General features: G+C 66.9%; 7 protein-coding genes across 7 annotated transcripts; 3 read left to right on the top strand and 4 right to left on the bottom strand.

Moving 5' to 3' along the window:
• Window positions 1-1,258: 1,258 nt before the first annotated feature.
• FA09DRAFT_341358 (hypothetical protein) lies at window positions 1,259-2,744 on the bottom strand (the record flags this gene model as incomplete). The annotated part of the gene is made up of 3 exons (XM_025744436.1): window positions 1,259-1,746; window positions 1,805-2,112; window positions 2,440-2,744. The coding sequence occupies 3 exons, from the start codon at window positions 2,742-2,744 to the stop codon at window positions 1,259-1,261; spliced, it is 1,101 nt and encodes a 366-aa protein (XP_025595425.1).
• Window positions 2,745-5,619: 2,875 nt separating this feature from the next.
• On the top strand, window positions 5,620-6,848 carry FA09DRAFT_335413 (class I glutamine amidotransferase-like protein; the record flags this gene model as incomplete). The annotated part of the gene is made up of 3 exons (XM_025743764.1): window positions 5,620-5,710; window positions 5,767-6,005; window positions 6,066-6,848. The coding sequence occupies 3 exons, from the start codon at window positions 5,620-5,622 to the stop codon at window positions 6,846-6,848; spliced, it is 1,113 nt and encodes a 370-aa protein (XP_025595424.1).
• A 713-nt stretch (window positions 6,849-7,561) lies between these two features.
• FA09DRAFT_332317 (hypothetical protein) lies at window positions 7,562-10,178 on the top strand. The gene is made up of 4 exons (XM_025743409.1): window positions 7,562-8,111; window positions 8,341-8,592; window positions 8,654-9,843; window positions 9,899-10,178. The coding sequence occupies exons 1-4, from the start codon at window positions 7,655-7,657 to the stop codon at window positions 10,142-10,144; spliced, it is 2,145 nt and encodes a 714-aa protein (XP_025595423.1). The 5' UTR covers window positions 7,562-7,654; the 3' UTR covers window positions 10,145-10,178.
• FA09DRAFT_322884 (spindle pole body interacting protein) lies at window positions 10,139-13,547 on the bottom strand. The gene is made up of 8 exons (XM_025741070.1): window positions 13,163-13,547; window positions 12,875-13,087; window positions 12,710-12,770; window positions 12,009-12,656; window positions 11,664-11,956; window positions 11,241-11,595; window positions 10,914-11,186; window positions 10,139-10,856 (listed from the first exon to the last, which is right to left on the bottom strand). Exons 1-8 carry the CDS (start codon window positions 13,510-13,512, stop codon window positions 10,263-10,265), a joined length of 2,787 nt encoding a protein of 928 aa, XP_025595422.1. The 5' UTR covers window positions 13,513-13,547; the 3' UTR covers window positions 10,139-10,262.
• Window positions 13,548-13,658: 111 nt separating this feature from the next.
• Window positions 13,659-16,117, top strand: FA09DRAFT_151727 (hypothetical protein). The gene has a single exon (XM_025739190.1). It carries the CDS (start codon window positions 13,966-13,968, stop codon window positions 15,862-15,864), a length of 1,899 nt encoding a protein of 632 aa, XP_025595421.1. The 5' UTR covers window positions 13,659-13,965; the 3' UTR covers window positions 15,865-16,117.
• Window positions 15,933-18,029, bottom strand: FA09DRAFT_151751 (putative succinyl-CoA:3-ketoacid-coenzyme A transferase mitochondrial precursor). The gene is made up of 7 exons (XM_025739192.1): window positions 17,956-18,029; window positions 17,730-17,793; window positions 17,122-17,510; window positions 17,009-17,069; window positions 16,410-16,955; window positions 16,146-16,355; window positions 15,933-16,079 (listed from the first exon to the last, which is right to left on the bottom strand). The coding sequence occupies exons 1-7, from the start codon at window positions 17,967-17,969 to the stop codon at window positions 16,002-16,004; spliced, it is 1,362 nt and encodes a 453-aa protein (XP_025595420.1). The 5' UTR covers window positions 17,970-18,029; the 3' UTR covers window positions 15,933-16,001.
• A 269-nt stretch (window positions 18,030-18,298) lies between these two features.
• On the bottom strand, window positions 18,299-21,126 carry FA09DRAFT_332315 (putative SAC1-recessive suppressor of secretory defect). Its single transcript, XM_025743408.1, has 12 exons — window positions 21,049-21,126; window positions 20,840-20,929; window positions 20,571-20,618; window positions 20,219-20,514; window positions 19,768-20,160; window positions 19,458-19,708; window positions 19,328-19,404; window positions 19,150-19,278; window positions 19,028-19,100; window positions 18,797-18,971; window positions 18,677-18,746; window positions 18,299-18,624 (listed from the first exon to the last, which is right to left on the bottom strand). Exons 1-12 carry the CDS (start codon window positions 21,098-21,100, stop codon window positions 18,353-18,355), a joined length of 1,926 nt encoding a protein of 641 aa, XP_025595419.1. The 5' UTR covers window positions 21,101-21,126; the 3' UTR covers window positions 18,299-18,352.
• Between the last annotated feature and the right edge of the window lie 232 nt (window positions 21,127-21,358).

Genomic DNA, 21,358 nt, shown 5'->3' with positions numbered 1-21,358 from the left:
ACCATGTGCGCTGCAAGCGGCGCCTGCGCCATGCACGCGGCATGGCGCTGCTGCTGCTGTCGTTGCGCGTGCCTGGCAGCGGGAGCAGTGGGGGCGCCATGCTGCGCTCGCGCGAAGATGAGAAGGAGGAGGCGTGGGATGGCAGAGGCCGATGTCGTAGAGAGGAAGGGGAAGAGGCGAGCGCAGAGGCGGCACTGCTGGCCTGAGGCGGCACACTGCGGCTGCTGCTGGCGACAAGGGCGGGAGAGGCACGCGCAGACGGGGAGGAGCTGGCGGCCGTGGCCGCGGCGGAGGAGGGGGCATGTGCGCCTCTTCCTGCGGGTGCTGCCTCGGCATGCATGGCGATGGCCCCGCAGCGCCGACGCCCCGGGCCAGGCAGAGCAGCAGCACGCAGCCTTAGCGGTCGGCGCAGGGCGGGTGCAGATGCAGATGCGAGAGGGGCCGAGTCGCGCTGACCAACGGGCAGGCACACGAGAGGAGGCGAGGAAGCAAGGCACGGACTGAGGCTGCGGGCGCGGCGGCTGCGGGGCGCGTGCACGTCGCGTGGCGTGCGCACCTCGCCCGAGCGGCTGCAGCTGCTGGCGCTTGGAGATCCGACGTTTCGCGCCCACGCTTCGCGCTTGCCCTTTGCGCGGCGCGCGCTTGGCCGGCTGCGTGCCAAGCCGCCGCGTCGCCCGGCCTCGCGCAAGCGGATCAGCGCAGCGGCGCCGCGCGCCTCGGGCTCGCGCCTCCTCGCCGCGTCATGCGGAGGGGGGCTCCGGCTCCCTGTCCTGCTACCATGCGCCGCTTCCCGACGCGCGAAGCCGGCGGCGCTCACGACAGGCGCACGCGGCGCCGCAGCAACGGCGAGCACATGCGAAAGCCACGCCGTCGGCAGAAACATCGCCCTCTTCCCCAGCGAAGCGGGTGCTGCTGAGTGCCGTGCGGCACCCAGGCGCAGCAGCAGAAGGGCCGGCCCCGGCAGTATCGCCGGGCCAGCCGTTGCTCGGCGAGATGCCGCCGGCAACGCCGCCTCGTCTGCGCCGTCTGCCTCGCGACACAGAGCTGCTGGCCCCTCGCTTGTCTGCACCCAACCTGAGGATGCAAAATGAGCAGGCGATTCTGACGAGACGACGCGCACGCCTCGGTGCGCATGGCAAGATTGCAAAGCAGCTGAGAGGCCAGTTGCGAGAGGCAGGAAGAACAGCGGGGACGATGACGGGGGAGGAAGCCATGAGAGACTGGGCGACGACAGAGAGCGAGGGAGGTGACGAGCGACCTAGAGCGTCAGCAGCGCCACTCCCGCCGCTCCCATCGCCATTGCCGCGAGAGAGCGTGGCGATGTTGCGGCGCCATTGCTGCCGCCGCTCGATGATCCGCTGCCACTGCCCGAGCCCGAGCCGCGGCTCGTCGGGCTGCTCGTCGGCTCCGTGTACTCGACGCCATTGAGTCTGGCTGCAGCCTTCATCACGCCGTATTCTCCCATCTGCGAGTAGTCGCTGAGCAGAAAGTTCGGCGCCGTGCCGTGCGTGCCTGCGCATGCGTAGGCATTCTCGAGCTGCCGGCTCTCCGAGTTTGTGTCTCCGAGCGACGCGACGGCCGGAATGACGATGTTGCCGAAGAGCGCCTCGTCGAGATAGGCGTTGGACAGGTACATGAGGTTGGAGGAAGTGCTCGACGAGTCGATCCGGTCGACGCTGCAGCTGAACGGCACCGAGGTCTGGTCGTACGGCGTCTCCCAGACGTTTGCGAATTGCGGGAGCAGATCTGCAAGGCGACGTCAGCGATGAGGGACGCGAGGGAGGGGGGAAGGGAGGGTACTCACAGCCTACGCTACTCGTATCGGCCCCGCTACTGAGGAGCACCACCACCGTCGTTCCAGCATCCACCAGTGCTCCCAGTGTAGGCCATGCACTCTTGGCCACCACGCCGTTCGTCGCAGCGCCCGTAGCAGTGGGGTTGTACACCTTGCTGGCGAGGCCCGTGGACTCGAACGCTTGGGCGAAGCGAGAGGCAGGCAGGGCATCGGAGTTGACGATGAGCAAGGTCAGCACCTCCGACGGGTTCGAGGAGACCCAGCTGGAGACTTGGGAGAGATAGGCCTCGAGGGCGCCGCCTTGGAAGATGGAGCAGCTGCGGCAAGGGCGAGCGTCAGGTGTGCAAAGCAAGAGAGCTTGCGCCGCGAACTGAGGCCCCGCGCGAAAGAGAGGCAGGGGGAGGGTGGAAGCAGCCACTCCAGAGCTCGAGCCCGGAACTTCGTCGCTGAGGCGAGCTGTGGCAGCTGGAAGCCTCGTGCCGCGCTGCTCGATGGCCGTGTGCACGAGCGCAGCCCGCCCAAAGGACCCCGTATCATTCAATGCCCTGCGCCAAGTGCAGGCGCCTTAAACAGCCGCGTCTCCCGAGTCCTCCTCTACTTCTTTGCCCACTTCCCACAGTGCCCGCGCCTCTGCCCACACTCACCTGGTATGGCACAGATCCACGCCCGCGCCCGTGGCGCTGCTGTTGCCACTGGCATGCGCCTGGCTCTGCAGCAGGCGCACGCCCATGTCCAGCTGGAAGCTCAGCGAGACGTTCTGGTTCGCGCCGGCATTGGTCTGCGCGCTGGGCGCGATGGCGTAGGAGTTGTGCGCGCCGGCGAAGGTGACGTTGGAGTAGAGGCGGGAGCAGAGCGCGGGGGAGCCGTTGCAGGTGCTTGCGCGCCGCACGGGGCTGGCGACAGTGAGGGAGAGCAGAGAGAGGAGAGCAAAGGGGAGAGAGAGACGCATGGTGGGCGGCGAGCGGCGAGCGGCGGAGAGAGAGAGAGGCTGAGGGTGAGGAGAGAGATGCAAGCCAGTGCGATCAAGTCGAGGAGGTCGAGAGGGAGAAAGGACGCAGCGCCAGGCCAAGCGTAAGTGGGACGAAGAGGGAGGGTCGACGTCGAGAGCGAAGAGGCGGTGCTGCTGCGTCGCAGCTCCTGCGACCGCGGCGTCCTGTGCTGCCCCCTGCCCGATGCTGAGGTGGCGCAAAGGCGTCAGGGTCGTGCGGCGCGGCCCAAGCACGCGCGCGCGCGGCACCGCCTCCGCACCGCACGGCGCGGGCGGCAGCCAAGAACGCCGGCGGCACGCCTTGGACGCTGCGGCTCTCAGTCTGCGGCTGCCGCTCGCGCGCCTTGGCATCTCGTCCAACACCCGCGCGCCGCTCGGCGTCCTTCGCGGCCTCAACAGGTTCGCTTCGCTCCCGTGCGAGCGACGCCTCTCTGCACGTCGACGTCACGACGTTGCATCGTTGCGACGTGCGACGTGCGAGACCGGCGTGTGGGCGATGGCGCTGCGGCTGCTCGCTGCGCCGCCACGGCGAGCGAGGCTGGCCGTGTCGAGCCTTGAGCAGGCCGCATCGCCGCAGCAGACTCGACTCTCGAGCGACCTCTTCGGCCTCAGCATCGACGTGCAAAGTCTTGGTGCAGGCCGCCTGAGCAGCTGCATTGCTGTGCTGCGTCTGTGCGTCGCTGAGCTGGCAGGCATCGACTTGAAGCGTACCTCCACCCCATGCCTCTTCGCAAAAGCGTTGCGCACGCAGGCCACCAGCATCCTCCTCTCTGCCGCAGCACTCTAGCTCAAGTGACGCCAGTGGCGCTCGCAATTCCGCCTCATTGCCTCTCCTGAGTAACGCCGCAAATAAGCATCTGCGTACCTGGATGAAGCCCCCAGTGCGCCCTGACTTGATGAGAGGGGCGCGATGAAAGTCAGAGTGGAGAGCCCCCTCATCGATGAGCTTGCGGACGAGCGCAAGTGCAGGATGAGCGAACCGAGCGTCTTGATCTCCGAGATGCAAGCCTCTCGTCTCTCCGTCGTCGTCTCACGTCTGGACTACCGTCGCCATCGCTCTCGCTACCTTCTGTCACGGCATAGTCAGGAGCCTCTGGCAGCTCCCACTCCCACGTTGAGGGTCCAAGCGGCTCGCGGGCTTGCGGGCCTTCCTGTTCAGACCGGGACGAGGTGCGGCGCAGCATCATCCTGCGTCCGTACCGCTGCTCGAGCGACTCGAGTGGCTGATTCCACGTGAGAGAAAGGTACCGTTCTCTCTCCGCGGACCGCAAGCACCCGACCTGTGCCTCTGCCTCGGCGCCCGACGGCTGACTGGCGAAGAGCGGTGCGGACCTCTGGAGACCAGCGAGATCTCGCCTCCAGCCGTCATGCAGGCCCACCTGAGTAAGAGTGCTGCACCTGCCGTTCGCATCCGTCGCACCTGCGCTGCGAATGCAGAAAGAGTTTTGCGTACGCACCACGGCTTGGCCCTTGTCGCACGTGAGCGTGCCGACGGGCAGTGAGCTGCGTCTGGAGCGCAGCGCCGGCAGCGGCAGCACCGCGCTCCGGCGGGGATGGAGGAGCCGCAGCGCACGGCATGCAGCGGCAAAGCCGCGTCGCGCCGCCTTAGCGCGAGCCTCGGCTCCCCTGGGGCACCCGAGCAGTCTTTGCGCGTGCAGCCCGCGGGCGCCCAAGTCCCTTCGAGAAAGAAGCTCGCATGACGGGCATGGGAGCGGAGGGCGAATGAGGGGCATGGCGCCACTGCCGATCTCAACATGCCTGAGCAGCACAGGAGCAGAGCAACACGGGTGCAGGTGGAAGGACGCTAACGAGCCCTTGAGGGGGGGCAGAGGAGCCGCTGCGATGCCGAGCCCTCCTTGTCCTCTCGAGAGGGGCCTGACAAGGCAACGGCTGCCGAGGCACGCATACCCGCTGCTTCGTCATGCGTGTGCCGCTTCTGAGCGCGCTGCCGCTGGGCGGCCTGCGCTGGGTGCTGCCTGCTGCGCGCTGTGAGGGCATGGCCAGCGGCTGCCGGCGTGCCTGCGAGGGTGTGCCGCGCCCTTGCCTCGTCTCTCCTCGCCTACCCGCCGCTGCCGAGGCGCGACATCGCTGCATCCGTGCGCTAGGCGAGAGAGGGTGTGTGTGAAGTGAAGGTGTTGACGTGCGGGGCCCATGCGCTGCGTGAGGGGCACGAGGCTGACGAGCATGCTCGCGAGACGCGATGCGCACAGAAAGGCTGGGCAGCATCGCACGCCTTCCGGGGGCATTCTGGCGCTGCCTTGGCGGAGCGCAGGCATGAGATGGAGCGAGCGCGAAGGCGAGGAAGCAGCGAAGAGACACGAGAAGGGCCGGCCTGCCTCTCGGCGGAGCGCGGCGCGTGGTGCAGCGGATCCGCTGCAGGCGCTGAGCGCTGCAGCGCATGCATGGCCGTGCAGGCAGCAGCGGCAGACACAGACGGCAGCACCAGCGGCACTCGGCGCAGGACAGCAACACCTCGTGGTGCCCCGGGTGCGTGGCTCTCGCCCTCGCGCAGCCTGCTGCAGCGGGACAAGGCAAGAGCCACACGGCCTGGCCCGTGGGCCGCTGCAGGTGTGACAGCTCTAAGATCTCGTTTGGCCCGTCACCCTCAACTCGACGTTGCTGGCAGGCTCTCTTCTATCGACTGCACCACCACCACCTCGACCCTCTCTCTCCACAGCATCCTCCTCGTCCGCCTCAGCGTATCGCACGCGACCCCACGCCTCGCCGGCTTCACACTCCTTCACGCAGTAACACTCTACGCTGCCTCCTCTCCGACTTGCACCCTCAGCCGACACCTCACCGCAGCCGCCCTCTGTCCTGCACCGCTTCGCCAGCCATGGCTGCCCGTCTGTTTCTCTCCCTCTCGCTCCTCTGCCTCGCCGCACAGGCAGCGGCACGGCAACGAGTGCTGCTGTACACCTATGCGCGTGCGTCTCTGCCCGCCGTGCTCGCCCAGCCGGGCATCGCTGACGCCTGTGCACAGAGGGCTACCAGCACGCCTCGCGCTACGACGCCGCCGAGGCGCTCGAGAAGCTGGGCGACGAGCACAGCTTCAGCACGGTGCACCTCGACGAGCCGACGCAGCTCGAGGAGAATGGCTGGCTCGACCAGTTCGACGCCCTCGTCTTCATCTCCACCAGCGGCCATGCCCTGACGCCGCAGGGCGCACGGAATATGCGCCGCTACATCGAGGCAGGCGGCGGCTGGATGGGCATTCACGAGGTGAGTCGGAGCAAGCTGCTTGTGTGCGGTGCCGACCGTTGCTGAGTGCATCGCGCATAGGCATCGGACACGGCGTACGAGTACCCCTGGTACGGCCGACTCTGCGGTGCCTACTTCGGGGGACATCCCTTCATCCAGCACGCCGAATTTGAAGTCGCGCCGGACCACGCCGACCATCCCTCTGTCACGGCCGTGCCAAAGCATTGGGACGTCTTTGGCGAGGTGTACCACTTCTCCTCCGACCCGCGCGCACTGAACCACGAGGTGGTGCTGACCGTCGATCCAAGCTCCTACATCTCCAACGACGCGACGCGCAAGGAGCTGAATGCGATCCAAGGCGCGCCGCATCCGATTGCCTGGTACAAGGAGGGCAATCTGCTTACTGCCCCCAAGGGCTCCGTCGGCGGAGGCGTCGACGACAAGCCGGACACGAAGCGCTCCCAGCGAGGCACGGGTGGCGATGGACGATCGTTCTACACGGCGCTGGGGCACACGTCCGCCTCGTTCCGCGACGCGGACATGCTCAACCACATCCTCGGCGGCCTGCAGTGGGTGCTCGCCTCTCCCTCGATTCGCAGCGCAAGCGCAGACGCTCCGCCCACGGCACCCGGCACGCGCTACGTCGGCGGCGCACCTGCCATCTCGCCAAACGCCACCACGCCCGCGGCGACGGTCGGCTCGAACCGCACGTCGGGCGCCGCGAACGTGACACGAGTGGGCGTGCCGGACGCGGTGCTCGGCAAGGCTGGTGCTGCTGCGTCGCTGCGGCCAAGCACGATGGCCGTCGGCACCGGAAGCGCACTGGTCGCGCTGTCGCTCGCAGGCCTCTTCGTGCTGCAATAGGCCACCGCCTCGCCTCGTCGCTTCTCCCTTGCCGCGCATCTGACGACCCTTTACGACCCTGCCTCGCCTGCCGGACGCTCTGCCTTCTTCCCGAGTCTCCGGCCTCGCACGGACCGTTCTTTCCTACCGAGTCTCGGGCAAGCACCCTCGCCCTGAGGTCTCGATTGCTCGCTCGCCATCCTCATCTGTACCAGTATCTCTCCCTTCGACCGCCGCGGGCCTAACCATCTCGCCAACGCACGGCGCTCGTTGCCCTCATCCCCTCTAGTACCCCAGTCCTCGTTCCCGACCGTGTCTTCCTCTCTAACGCGCCGTCCGCGCTCCGCATAGCGCCCGGACGACGGCTTGTCATCGCGCCCGTCGTGGAGAGCAGAGCAGGACTCTAGCTCTCCTCGAGTGCGTTTGACTCGCAGCTAGCCCTCTTACCGAACGGCCCCTTTTGTCTTTCCTCCGCACCGGCGCGACGCGGCTTGTATTGCAATCCAAACGGCCTTGCTTCGCTTCCTCTTTTGTGTGCGCGATGGGGCGCGGAGCAGGCGATGCGCAAGGCGAGGCGAGAGCGTCCGTGAGTGCAGTCGAGTGAGGAAGCGCCGGGCGCTGCGAAGGTGCTGCTTTGGCGGCGCGGCGCCGCGCGCGGCGGCGCGCGGCGCGCATTTCGCACGCTTCGGCCTTCATCTCGCAGCAAGAGCGCCGCGCCAGCTTGCTTCTTCTCCCTCACCTCACGCCCGCACCACCTCTCCTGCTTCCTCGCCTCTCTCTCCTCACTTCCCAAATCGCACTCAGCGTCTCAGCGCCCGCGCGTCGCCATGTATCGTCGCGGCGGCCCCTCTCGCGGCCCGGAGCGCGGCGAGCGCGGCGGCGAGCGCGAGCGTGCACCTCGAGGTGGCGCAGGCGCAGCACATGACTTCCCCGAGCGATCCCGCGATGCTGGCTACGGCCGACGTGCCGGTGGTCCAGATGGGCCTGCGCCTCCAGCAGGGCCAGGGCCCATGACGCCCGTGCCTGAGCGAGGATGGGGCAGACGAGGACGCGGCGGCGGCGGCGGCGGAGGTGGCGGGCAGATGCCGCAGAGCCTGCCTCATCCGCGAGGAGGCAGGGAGCGATCCCCACCGCCGCACCTGGCGAGAAGCGAGAGGCCGAATCGACGATGGGGCGCCGGAGGAGCAGGAGGACCAGGGGCAATGGGACCGGCGGGCACGAATGCCAACGCGACACCCGTGGCGGGCGCGGGGAGGAGATGGGAGGCGGAGGACAGAGGAAGAGGTGAGTGGGAGTAGTGGGAGGATGTGACGGCACGGAAAGGTGGAGAATGGCAGCGGTGAGGGACATTGTGTGGCTGGAAGGGTGGGGGCAGAGGGCACTGATTGACTAGGAGGCGAGGGATGGGCAAGCGCGCCCGCACGTGGGGCGATACGTCGTGCGGACGCCTGGCGAAGCTCTGGAGGAGAGCAGGCGAGCGCCTTTGCAAGACTAACGCCGTCCTCCCGCACAGATCGGCTCTCACCTCGTCGTTCGCGCTCTCCACCTTCCCGCATGACTCTGCAGCGTCCCGGACGATCGCCGCAGCGCACACCGCCCTCTTCGCCGCGCTCTCGCGAGCGTTCCGCCTCACGCAGTGACTCTGGCCGTTCTGCGCGTTCGGCACGTTCCGGACGCTCCTTCTCCGGAAGGTCTGGGAGGGAGTCTCGATCGCGCTCGCCGGCGCCTAGAGACCAAGCGGGCGGCGAGGGGAGGTGGGGACAAGGTACGTGTTTGCTCGCCGTGTTGCGCCGCGATGCGTGTTGCTCATTCGCTAGCACTCAAAGGCGCAGCAGGCGGCAGTGCTCAAGCTCCACCAAGTGGGCCCGCGCGACGAGCCTACGGTCCCGGCTCGGGTGCACCACTGCCCATGCTTCCGAATCCTCGCTTCGGCGGCGTGCCGCCAGCCGGTCCAGGTGGCCTTGCAAACGCGCCTCTCGGTCCCTCAGGCTGGCGCGGCCGCGGTCGCGGACGGGGAGGCATGCGAGGCGCATGGGGCATGCCTCCCTTTGGGCGCGGAGGCGGAGCAGCAGGCATGCCTCAGCCTGTGGTGCCGCCTCAGCTCCCGACCAACGACCCGCCACCTCGATCGTTGGCGAGGAAGAGGGACGCAGGAGGCATGCCGATCTCCTCGGAGATGCTGCCGCTGCACATCAAGAGGAAGGAGGAGAAGGAGGAGAGCGAAGAGGAGGGAGAGGTCGCGGAGGAGGGAGCGTTCGAGGAACCTGCCGCTCCCGCACTCGACGTCGTGGCCGATGCCGCCGCCACTGCGGCGGCCGCGGCGGCGTCCGAGGAACAAACGAGGCAGAACGAGAAGGAGGAGAGACGGGAGCAGGAAGAGAAGGATGAGGTCGCGAGAAGAGAGGCGGATGCTCAGATCAAGAAGCAGGTCGCGAGGGTGCAGGACCAGGCGAGAGCTGCGGCGGCGCAGGCTGCAGCTCAAGCCCAGGCACAGGCTGCGGCCGAAGCTCAGGCGCAGCAACAAGCGCAGGCCGCACAGGCCGCCGCACAAGCAGCGCAGCAAGCCGAGCAAGAGCGTCGCCTCGCTCAACAAGAAGCACAGCGCGCCGCGATGCAGTCACAAGCCGCAGGCTCGGCCTATGCGCAAGGCATGTCGGTTCAGCGCTCTGGACCGATGGACGAATCGCCGGACGACAAGCACGGACAAGGCGCGCCGACTGGACCTCGCGCCAGCATCGACGCGGCACGCGGCGCAGGGATGATGGGCACGCCTCAACGATCGTTCGGGCCCGGCGCCATCGCTGGCGCCGCTGCTGTTGCTGGCAACACAGCGGGAGGTCCGCCAGGCCGCCTCAACTTCGCCGGCCTCAACCGGACTGGAAGTGGAGCGTCGACGCCCATCGCTGCTAGCATGCCGAACACGCCTGGTACAGCTCGAGGCTTCGGCGGGCGCGCGCTGCCGACGCCGGTGCCGAAGAGCTCGTATGTCGGTGTAGACGCGGCACTCGAGGCTGAGGTGAGTCGTTCCCTCCTCCCGCACATTCCGCGGCCATGCTCACCTCCTCCACCAGATCGCCGCCGCTTCCACCGCGCGTCTCACCTCGCTCTTCTCGCTCTGGTCGGCTCGTGCGCCACTGCGAGCCGCACAAGCAGAGCTGAGCGATGCAGAGGTGGAGCAGTACGGTGCAGCCATGCGCGCGGCGAGCACGCTGGCGGCGCTCGATGCGGCGCGTGCAGAGGCCGAGGCCAAGGCGTTGGAGGAGGACCGCAGGCAGGAGACGAGAAGTCGAGCGGCCGAGAGGGGCGTGTTTGTGTAGAACACCAGAACAATTTGATGAGCGAGCATGAGAGTGTTGCTACAGAGGTTGGTGACGGTGCGTAAAGGGAGCAGGAGGATCGCGGCGTAAAGAGCAAGGGGGAACGAAGTGGCGGGCCTCACGTGGCAGCAGTGTAGCTCAGCGCCGACGGCGAAGGAGCGCGGCTGTCGATGGCCGAGCTCGGCTGTGCGAGATACGCATGAGAGGCACTCGAGTTCGCCAAGAAGGGCAACGAGCCAGCCGAGCTAGGCAGGCCGTCGCGCATCGTGCCGCCCGACGGTCGCCTCGCAAACTGCGGTGGTGCGTGGCTGATGCCCGCCGTGGGCGGCGCGCAGAGAATCGCCGCGTCTCCTCGTTCCGAGAGCAGACGCGCGAAGGTGAGACGATGGAAGACATTGAGCTGCTGGATGAACTTCTGCCCAAGGGCAAAGGACGAGAGCTGCAGCAAGAGCTCGAGCGTGGCGTGGCGCACCGTAGACGAGGGGTGTAGGAGACCGACGCTCAGACTGGAAAGCCCGCCGGAGTGCGCCGGGTGAAGCGCAAGCAGCTCCGTCATCTGCTCGGCGCTGCGAATGCTCGATGCTAGCGTCGAGAAGAGCAGCTCGGCCTCGGCGGTGTTGATCTGCCGTGCCCGCTTGAGCCGGTTCACTTGGTGCTGCAGGTCGTACGTCTGCCCGCCTGCTGCGCGCTGTCGCTCCCTCTGTGCCTCATCCTGGGGCACGCATCGCCGTCAGCACGGACAGGAGCAAGTAAGCCAGGCGGCACTCACATCTCTGTACAGCCTATAGCTCTCTGTGGCGAGCCATCCCTCGGCGCGATGAGCATTCGCCTGTGTCTCGCGTAGTTCCGTCTCTCGGTCGCCAAAGACGACTCCGCTGCCGAGCTGGCCGTTCAGGAAAGGTTGGCTGGGCGCAGCTAGCGTCGTGTGGCCGTAGAAATGCTCCTCGTGCCGCGCTGCCGTGCGCGCAAAGCCTTGTGCGTAGTCGACCCAGCGCGCCAGAAGGTAGCGCTCGCCGTAGCGAGCTTGGACAGCGCCGAGGACCTAGGAAAGCAGGTGAGCGCTAGGGATGGGAGTGGGACGAAGACGCGTACTCACGTCCTCGATGAAGAGCACATCGAGTGCGTCCTGCCTCGCCTCAATGACCTGCGCATTGCCTCCCGTGCGCTCCCGGCCACTCTTGATGCTCGGCGCCGCGCCTCCGAGCGTTCCAAACTCGCCCGTCTCCGCGGCCTCGTGTCCAATGCCCGCGCTGCCCGACATGCTCGCGATGCTGCCACTCGAGAATGTGCCGTGTCGGGATGCGGCAGAAGGACGTGTGTTTGGTCGAAGGGGAGGCGGCGCTTCGATGTCCTTCGCAACGCTGACCTTGCCCGTCTCGATGTTGAAGAGCACATCCCAGGCGTGCAGCTCTTCGAATCGCGGATTCGTCACGCCTGCAATGTAGCCTGGACTGTGTGAGGGCAGGCGAACGTCAGTGGGTCGCCTCCTGCTTCGCTTGGGCGGCCTGCTGCAGCTCACGTGCGCTCCAACTCATCCATCATCCCCAGATTGCAGTACGGGAAAGCTCGCCTGATCAGGCCTCTGAAGACTGCACCTCCTCCGCTCGCCAATGCGCAGGCTGCAAGTACGTGGCTTGCGACAGTGTGGGCGGGCTGTCCGTGGCCGAGGAAAATGACGCGCTTGGACGTCATGATTGCGTTGAAGAGCAAGATGAGAGAGGGCGTCAAGGCGCCGTTGGAGTGGAGATGCGCATGCTGAGGCCCGACAGGGGTCGAATTGCCAAACGAGGAGTGCAGAGCCACGAGCGAGTACTGCGCCAGACGGATGAGCATGACAGCGGATCGCAGCAGACGGCAGACTCACCTCGCCAACCTCCTCGGCAAATGTGGCGACAGGAATGCGCAGCCGTACCATCTTGCCCTGGTACACAACGCTCGTCTCATACCAGTGTGTATCCTGCATGCCTCCTTGCTGCACCCCGACGCCCGACAGCAACGAAGAAGCGCCGGCAGACGGTCTTCGCTGCCGTGTGCCATCGACGCCCAATGCAGTGGCCAGCAGGGGCGGTCTCCGCTCTGACAGAGCTGGCGAACTGGCGCGCATGGAGGCACCGCTTGGCCGACGAAGGGGCTGAGGCATACTCGCTGGCGGTGGAGACGAGGCACGCTCGTCATTGTGGCTCGCGCTGCTACTTGCTCCCATCCGCTCTGGCGGATCGTCGCCCAGCGAGACAGCAATACTGTTGCTGCTCGGTCTGGGCCGCAGCGACTTGTGCATCGAAGCGCTGATGTCATCCGAGCCATTGCGACTGCGTTGCCTCTCGAGGCCACCGCTGCCAAAGCGCTCGCGGAACAAGTCGCGCTGCTCGCTTGCACGCAAGATGAACTTTTCGTCGCGCGAGAGCTGCGGCATGCCGCTGAGGTCCATGCTGTTAAGTGCTTCGTAGAGACGCTGTAGAGGCGCTGTACCGCCTGTGGTGAAGAAGTCGTCTAGCGCTAGAAGAAGCACGGGCTGCCAGGACGGAGTTCAGAGGCGAGAGCGTGCAGGCCAAGCAGAGCGCTTACCTTGAAAACATGAATGAACGGATGTGTCGTGCCGATGGCCATGGCCTTGACCAGTGCGCCTCTGCATCGGCATGCCAGTCAGTCAAGCAGCCCTGCGAGATGCGCCGACGCCTGATGCACTCTCGCGCGACACCGTGCACAGGCCGTGTCCTTCCGCGCACTCACCGTCGCACAGAGTTGTCGTGCTTTGTGCGCACGAGGTTGAGCACATGCGTGATGCTCGGTGCGCTGCCTCCCGCCTCTCCGCCTTCGCTCTGCGCTGCCACCTCTTCCTGCGCCTCTGCCACACGTGCAGTAGGCGGATGCTTGAGGAAGAAGGTCGTCCAGTCCTCAGCACGCGCATGTGCGCCGTCGGGCAGCATGAGCTCTGCGAGCATGCTGTGCGGGAGAGACGCCTGTCGGTCATCTGGGTCTCGCAGCCTCGCTCCCGCCGTGTCGGCTGCATGCACTCACTACTCATCCTGCCCAATGGGCGCCGGATACTGATGCGACAGCGTGCTGCCCTTGTCGATGTCGAACTCGGCGACGAGGACGAATGCACAGTGGGCAGGTGGATGCGCATAGTGCGGCGAGCTCGAGCTCGGTGCAGACGCCGTCGCTGCTGCGGCGGCGGCCGGGCGCTCCTCGCTGGAGCTGCGCCGAGGCGCGCCGCCGCTGCGGCTCTGGCTGCGTGCGGGCGGCGAGAAGTCGGTGCCTGCGCCCGAGGCTGCGGCGTGTGAGAGCGGAGAGACGACGGGCAGCGAGGCGGCCACGCCGCCGCGCGGAGGCGAGGCGGAGAGGCGACTGCTGGAGGGCAGACTCATTGCTGACGCTGCAGCCGCCGGCGGGGATGGTGGTGGGAGGCGGCGAGAAGCGAGCCCCTGGCTCGGCGCGCGTTCTGTTGCCGCGGGAAGAGGTGGCTCGAGCGTCGGCTGCTGCTGCTGCCTCAGCCGTGGCGCATCTCCTTCACCGCTCTCTTCTTCTAGCCCTCACACCCCACACTCAGCTCCATCGCAGCGCTCAGCACCCGCTGCCGCAGCCGCCACGCATCGTCCGCCGTATCGTCCGCCTGGCACACAAGCCACGTTCCCGCTGCCGCTCCACGTCTCTGAAGCTCGCGAGTCAGAGTGGAGGTAGCGCCGGCGCAGCGGCGTGTCGCGAGGCGAGGTGCTCGGCGTCGCTTGGCCTGTCAACGCCTTGCATTGCCTTGAGTACAGAGCTGAGGTGACGGATCGTTTGCACCGCGGAGTCGTCTGCCGCACAGCTGCGTCGGCGCCATGGGCAACGGCACCGCCAGCGTTGGCGCAGCAGCTGCCGCGGCGCACACCTCGAGTTGGCTGCGCACGCTCGCGCTCGATGTTGCCGTGCCAGCGCTGCTGCTGCTCCTCTCCGTGCCCTCTCTCCTCTCGCTGCTGCCTCGCCGCAAGGGAGCTCGCCACACACGAGTCACTGCGGCGACACCAGCGAGCGCCTATCTCTCCTCGGCACGCGTTGCACATGCACGCTTCATCCCCGCGCCGCATGCATTCGCCTATCCGGCGCTCTACGGCCTCTTCGACCTGGCAGCGCTCGAGCGTGGCCTGTGCGATGCCGCCTCTGCCTTTGTCTGGCGGGGCGTGCGCCCGCGCGGTGCGGCTGCCGCGACTCGCTGGCCCTTTCTGACGGGCATTCAGCCTCGATCGCATCTGCATCTCGCATTGCCGCAGCTGCCTTCTTCCTCGCGCACTCTCGTCGAAGGCTCCATTCGCGCCAAGCTGGCGTACGAGCTGCGAGAGCGAGGTTATCTCCTGGCTGGACCTCAAGACGGTGTTTCCTACGCCGAGTGGTCCGCTGGCCTGGGCGAGACGTGGATGGTGTGCATGCCCGCATTGCTCGGCATGCAAGGCATCAATCCTCTCACCATCTACTACGTCCATCGACCCTCGCCTACTCCCGGCGAGCGCGGCGCATTCTGGCTGGCCGTGCTCGAGGTGCATAACACGTTTGCAGAGCGACACGTCTACGTTCTCGAGGCGGGCGTGGAGGAAGATGCACTCAAGAGCGGCGCTTCGCGACATCGAGGACACTTCGAACACGCGTGGACGTTCGAACGTGCCTTTCACGTCAGCCCGTTCAACGACCGTGGCGGCTGGTATCGCCTGCTCCTGCGCCCTTTGTGGGCAGATGACGCAGCGACGCCGCATATCGACGTGCGTCTCTTGCTACTCGTCGCGCCGGCAGATGATGCTTCGCCCGACGCGCCGCTGCGCAAGAAGCTCTTTGCGTCGCTCACCTCGACGGTCGTGTCACCCCTGACGACGCGCAGTCTTCTCTCGTCGCTGGCACGGCAGCCGTTTGATCTGCTACTGCCACTGGCCCGCATCCTCAAAGAGGCAGCCACGCTGCACTTCAAGAAGCGACTCTCCGTCTTTCCGCGTCCGGATCCACGCGCTCCGGGCGGCAGCGAGAGCGTGCCGAACGACGTACAGGCTGCACGGGCTGGCAGAGCGCCTGAACGTGGAGCCGTGGGCTGGCAGCTCCTCAGCGACTTTGACGAGGCGGCTCGAGCGCGCTTGGAGGCGTTTGCGAAGCTGCGAGCAGCGGAAGACGACGGTGTGGGCTTTAAATTGAGCTCGCCCGATCCGTTGGCGCGCAGCATCGACGTGGCGCCTCGACGAGCAGAGGCAGGCTCGACGGCCATCCACAGCCTCTCGCCCGTGTTCTTTGCCGACGTGCTGCTGTTGCCGCCTGCGCTCGCCGAGCAGCTCGGCGCTGACACTGCTCGCCGATGGAGTCGCTCAGGCCCGAGCCTTGCGAGCTACTTCTCTTCCTCTTCGACGGCTCAAGCCGGAGGCTGGCGCACACGAGCCGCGCGGTCCATTCGTCGCCGCCACGTGCTCTGGCTCCTCTCGTTCGCGTCGCCAGACGTGCGGGCCTCCACATTGGCGCAGCTCGAAGCCCCTCATCCGCTCGACGTCGTGGGCGGGCAGGAGCTCTCGCTGATGCTGCTGCGCGGCATGCTCTCTGCCCATCTGGCAGCGCGCATCGAAGAGACTGCCGTACGCTCGCTCGGCGTGCACTACGTGTCGGGTACGGAGGGATGGTTGGAGTTGAAACGCGCGAGTGAGCGCATGGGAGGGGAATGGGATGAGAAGCTCGGCAGCGTGCTGCTTCCTCTGCCCAAGCATGCGCGGTAGGGCTCAGCATCGCAAGGCCACGCGCATCTCGCACTGCATCGCATCACATCGCAGCGTGTACTCGTGACGAAAATGCATTGGCTAGCACAACCCCTCTCCCTCCAGTCTACGCCTGCGGGACTCGCGGCGCTGCAGGCCTACTGCTGCACGCCGGGACCGACGTGGAAGGTAGCGTCGGTCTTTTGCTTGACCTCGTCGAGCGTCACGCCCTCCATCTGCAGCAAGAGCGGAGGAGTCAGCACAGCGCAGATCGCACGTCTGAAGCGGAGCAGGCCACGCACCAGCTCAATGAGCGTCAGCTCGCCCTTCTTGCGGTCGACATCGAACACGCAGAGGTCGGTGATGATGCGGCTGCAGCAGCGCGAGCCAGTCAGGGGCAGCTTGGTCTCCTGGACGATCTTGGAGCGGCCGTTCTTGTCGACGTGGTCCGTCAGCACGACGACCTTGGTGTGGTCAGGCGACGAGACGAGGTCCATGGCGCCGCCCATGCCCTGCGTGAGGGAGTGTCAGCAACAAGGCGAGGCGAGAAGGAGAGGCATGCGCACCTTGACCAGCTTGCCGGGAATCATGTAGTTTGCCAGGTCGCCGTTGGCGCCGACCTGCAGCGCGCCGAGCATCGTCACGTCGACGTGGCCGCCGCGGATCATGCCGAAGGACTCGCTCGACTCGAACGTCGAGCCGCCGGGGAGGAGCGTGACCGTCTCCTTGCCGGCGTTGACGAGGTCGGAGTCGAGCTGCTCCTTGGTCGGGTAGGGGCCCATGCCGAGGATGCCGTTCTCCGAGTGCAGCACCACGTCGACGCCCTTGGGCAGGAACGACGGCACAAGCGACGGCATGCCCACACCCAGGTTCACATAGTCGCCGTGCTGCAACTCCTTGGCGGCGCGCGAGACGATGCGCTCGCGGCGCATGCGCGCGTCCGACTTCTCCTTGGGCGCCGCCGCGGCGTCCTTCTTCTCCGACGCCGGCTCCGAGAGCGTGACGACCTCGATGTCCTTGGGCTTCGTCGCCTGCACGATGCGGTTCACGAAGATCGAGGGCAGGTGGATTGTGTTGGGGTCGAGCGAGCCCGTCTCGACGATCTCCTCGGCCTGTCAGGGAGCGTTAGCATGTGCAGCAGGTGAGGCTGGCACAGGAAGCGCACCTCGACGATCGTCATCTTGGCGTTCTTGGCGAATGCAGCGCCGAAGTTGGCGGCCGTGTAGCTAGGAACAGATCAGCCTCGAGCTTCTCGCCAGGACGCAAGCTTCGACTCACCGGAACATGCAGTTGCCCATGCGGTCGGCCTTCCAGACGTGCACGAGCGCGACGTCGGCGTGGATGGCCTCCTCGAGGATGTAGCCCTTGCCGTTGAACTCGCGGCTCTCGCGCGGCTTGGCGTACTCCTTGGGCTTCGGCGCGCTCGTGTCGCCCTCCTCGCGCCGCTCGTAGCGCGACACGAGCTCGCCCGTCTGCACGGCGGTGCCGTAGCCGGTGGGCGTGTAGAACGCCGGGATGCCAAAGGCGCCGGCGCGGCAGCGCTCCACCATCGTGCCCTGCGGCGTGAGCTGCAGGCCGACCTTGCCGGTAAGGTACGCCTGCTCGAACGTCTTGTTGGAGCCGATGAACGACGAGATCATCGCGCCGATCTGGCCCGTGCCCAGCAGCTTGCCTGGGTGCGGGAGGCGTCAGCACGGCGTCGAGACGTCGGCACGGCGACCCTGTGGCGCGCTGAAGGGTGCAGCTGGCCTGGCGCAGCTGGTACTGTGCTGCTGCGTGCCGCGAGCTGCGTTTCTGCCGGCCTCGCACACCGGGGTTTCGAGGCCGGCACTGGCCAGCACACCGCGCACAGCGCGCCTTCCGCGGCACGCCTCCTCTCGACTCACCGAGGCCGCGGTCGCCCACGCCGGCGTTGTTGGACACGCAGGTGAGGTCCTTGATGTTGGGCGTCTTGGAGATGGCATCGATGAGCGTGTCGGGCGTGCCGCAGAGGCCGAAGCCCGACGAGAGCACCGTCGAGCCGGCGGCGATGTCCTTGACGGCCTCAAGCGCTGAGCCGACCACCTTGTCGACCGCCTGGCTGCGTGCGGCCGACACAGAGAGCATGCGTACAGAGAGCGGCGCATAGATGCGCGCGCGCGGGAGCGCAGAAGTCGAGGCGATTGCACGATACATGGTGGAGGAGCTGTGGGTGTGGTTGGGAAAGAGGAACTTGGAGAGAGCTGCCTCAACTTAAGTCACTCGTCTGCATGCTGGCGCGCGTGTGCAGCACGGCAGCAGCAGCAGCCTCGGATGAGGCGGCGCGCGTCTCCGATCGGGGGATGCCGGCCGGCGGGCGCAGGTTCTTCCGACCCCACGCGCGCGAGCGGCGCTTCTCGGCCGCACCGCGCCGGCGGGCAACGCGCGTGCTTGGCGGTGCGGCGTTCCACGGCATGCTTCAAGAGATCTATTCACAGCTGCGGGGATGGGTGGGTGCAGCGACAGGTGCAAGATCCGCAGGCCGCGACGCTCAGTAGCCACGGCGCCCCTCCTTCTTGTTGAGCGCGGCGACGTCCTTGGGCTTCGTGCTCGCCTTGCTCGTGTTGCGCCGGTCGTAGTGTCCGGGCACGGCGGCGCGGCCATGGCGGCCCGAGGAGTAGCCCGGGCCGTCGTAGTACATCGTCTCCTCGGGCCGGTTGAGCGTGGGCCAGGCGACGTACTCGAGGCCGCGCTCGGTGATGAAGTAGAAGGACGTCGCGGCGACGACGACGGCGGTGGCCGTGAGGGCGCGACGGCTCGAGTCTGCGACGCGCATGTCAGTGCTGCGATCGCGGCTGTAGCTCAGTGCGCTCACCAGAGTCGCCCAGCGGCGCCAGCAGGCCAAACAGCACAACAAGCACGGAGAGCAGCAGCACGTACGGCATCTGCGCAGGCGTCAGCATCTGGACATTCGCTTGCACCCAAGGCAACTTACAGCGCGCACGAGGAGCGCCCGCTTGTCGCCCGCCACGCCCTTGCGCGGCGTCCAGGCGCCGGTGAAGAGGTCGTAGGCGTCCTGCCGGCTGCCGTCGAAGAAGTTGTTGCGCACGTAGCGCGTGATGGAGTTGACGCCGTCCTGCAGCGCGCCCTCCTTGGAGCGCTTGCCCGTGCTGGCCGCCTGCGTGTCAGCGCGTTTGAAGCCTCGCCGTGCAGGGGCTTGCCTCACCGAGTAAAGTCAGTCTTGAGCGCGCCCGTGCCCGAGTACGCCTTGCTGACGACGTCGGCGTGGTCGGCCCAGACTGCGTGGCGTCAGCCTTGCATCGCGCCAGGCAGCACATCGCAGCTCACCGTTGCGGAAGACGTGCCAGAAGTCCTTGTGGTCCTCGAGCCGCTCGCCGTCGGCGAGGATGCCGAGCACGCGCAGCTGGTCGTTGAGGATCCAGCGGCCGAGCGTGCTCTGCACGACGTTTGTGCGGTCTGCGAGGGTGTCAGGCGCTGCACTGCCTGGCGCATCCGCACGTCTCACCGAGGCAGTCCATGCAGTTGGTGCGCACGACGGCGCCCTGCGTCCGCTTGGCATCGCGGCCGCTGTCCTCAAAGTAGCTGCGGAAATGTGAGCCATGGCGCGGCACGGCGCCCCCCTGCCGCTCACTCACTCATCAATGCGCAGGCCCTTGCCCTCGAGGCGCTCGACGAGCTGCATGACCTTCTCGAACTTCATGCCCTTGCACTCGTGGTGGAAGTCGTAGTACGTGTAGTGCACGTGCGCGTTGCCCAGCTCCTCGACGGCACGCTCGTACGCGTCCTTGACGGGCTTCTCGTAGCCCTTCTGGTTGACCAGGTTGACGAGGTACACCTCGCCGTACGCCGCCACCTGCTTCTCAAAGTGCAGCGCCGTCGCCTCGGCCTGGTGCAGGACAAGCCTCTCTCAGCTCCAGCGTCGCATCCGCCCCTTCGCCCACTCACCGTCTCGTGCTTGTCCATGATCAGCAGGTCGGGCTTGTAGCGCAGGTTGTTGACCTCGGCCCAGAACACCGGCACGCTGCCGCGCGTCTGGAGATATGCGCAGCGGTGCTCCTCGCTGCCCTGGCCCGCGACGACAAACTGCTCGCTCTCGTTGAAGTTGCTCACCTCGCCGTTCTTGTCGACGCCGCGCGAAAAGTAGCGCGTGCCGGCACGGTGCCGCGAGCGGCGCGCAACGAGGCCGAACGTGAAGCCCGTGCCGTTGATGCGGCACTGCTTCAGCTCGAGGAAGCCAAAGATGATCGGCTGGATGAAGCGCGAGAGGTCGGCGCCGGACTGTGTCTCCTTGATGAAGCGCTCCGACAGGTAGCGGTTCCAGAAGAAGCGCTCGTCGGCCTGGCAGGGGACAGCGCCTCAGTTTTGCAACGCAGCACCACAGAGCAGCACCACTCACGCGCTCCCACAGCGGCGCCTCCTTCTTCTGGCCCTGCTGCCGCTGCATGCTGCTTGTCAGGTCCCAGCCGTAGCTAAAGTAGAACGGCGCCGAGTAGAGGTGCGTCTTGAGCAGGCCGAGCAGCATGCGCTCCACGGGCTCTTCCAGCACCGAGGGCTTGCTGTCGCGCGGAATGGGACAGACGCGGAAGTCGGTCGCCATCCACAGCGCATGGCCGCCGAGCTCGCCGACTTGCTTGCGTGCAGTGATGAGCACGAGGTAGGGCGACGTGTGCAGCGTGATCTGGCCGATGATGCCTGCGTGTGCTCGCTGTCAGCTGTGTGCTGCCGCGAGGCGCAGCACGCCCACTCACCGTAGACATTGATGATCTTCTCGCGCTGCGTCAGCACCGGCAGCTTGTCTGCGCGCGCCGAGAGCTGTCAGCACGACGGGCAGATGAGGGCGGCCATGCACGAGGCATACGTCCCGTCAAGCGGCTGAGGCGGCAGTGCTGCGCTTGGCTGCCTTCTCGCTGGCGTATGAAGCAGGCCGGCGTGGCCGATACTCTCGCAACCCTGCGCACGGACGCCCGCCGCACGTCCCCATCCCTGGCCCCAGCAGTGCGCCCGCCGATGCACTCACCGAGCACGCTGATGGCGCCATCCTCCTCGCGCTCAATCTTGAGGATCTGCTGCTTCTCGCCCGCGCTCGTCGGCTCGAACAGGTAGCTCTCTGCGCGTGAGGGAGAGTGAGGCGTGAGTGGAGGTGGTGGGGGCCCGGCACAGAGGCTGGCTGTCGCGAGCACAGTGCAGCACGAGCATGCAGCGCGCAGCAGCAGCAGCAGCACGTACCGGGCGAGATGTAGAGCTTGTAGCCGTCGTACGTCGCGCTGCTGGACGACATGGTGGCGGATGTGCGAGGCAGGGGGGTGGTGGAGGTGAGGCAGGGGCGCCTGCGGGGAAGAACGCGCATGACGTGCACGGCGCCGTGCCGCCTCGCCTGAAAGCCGGCGGCTGCAGCGAGCAGGCCGCAGGGCACGCCGCCGCACTCGACTCAGACTCCGACTGCGCCAGAGCAGAGGCAGCGGGCAACTGCGTAGCCTCGACGTCGCACCACCATAGCGCATTCGCTGCCTCGAGCGCTTCTCTCTGCTTGAGCTCT

This window comes from Tilletiopsis washingtonensis (assembly GCF_003144115.1).
Source record: "Tilletiopsis washingtonensis strain MCA 4186 unplaced genomic scaffold FA09scaffold_24, whole genome shotgun sequence".
Classification (NCBI taxonomy): Eukaryota; Fungi; Basidiomycota; class Exobasidiomycetes; order Entylomatales; genus Tilletiopsis; species Tilletiopsis washingtonensis.
The sequence above is the reverse complement of the archived record's forward strand: the minus strand, read 5'-3'. Positions and strand labels throughout refer to the sequence as shown.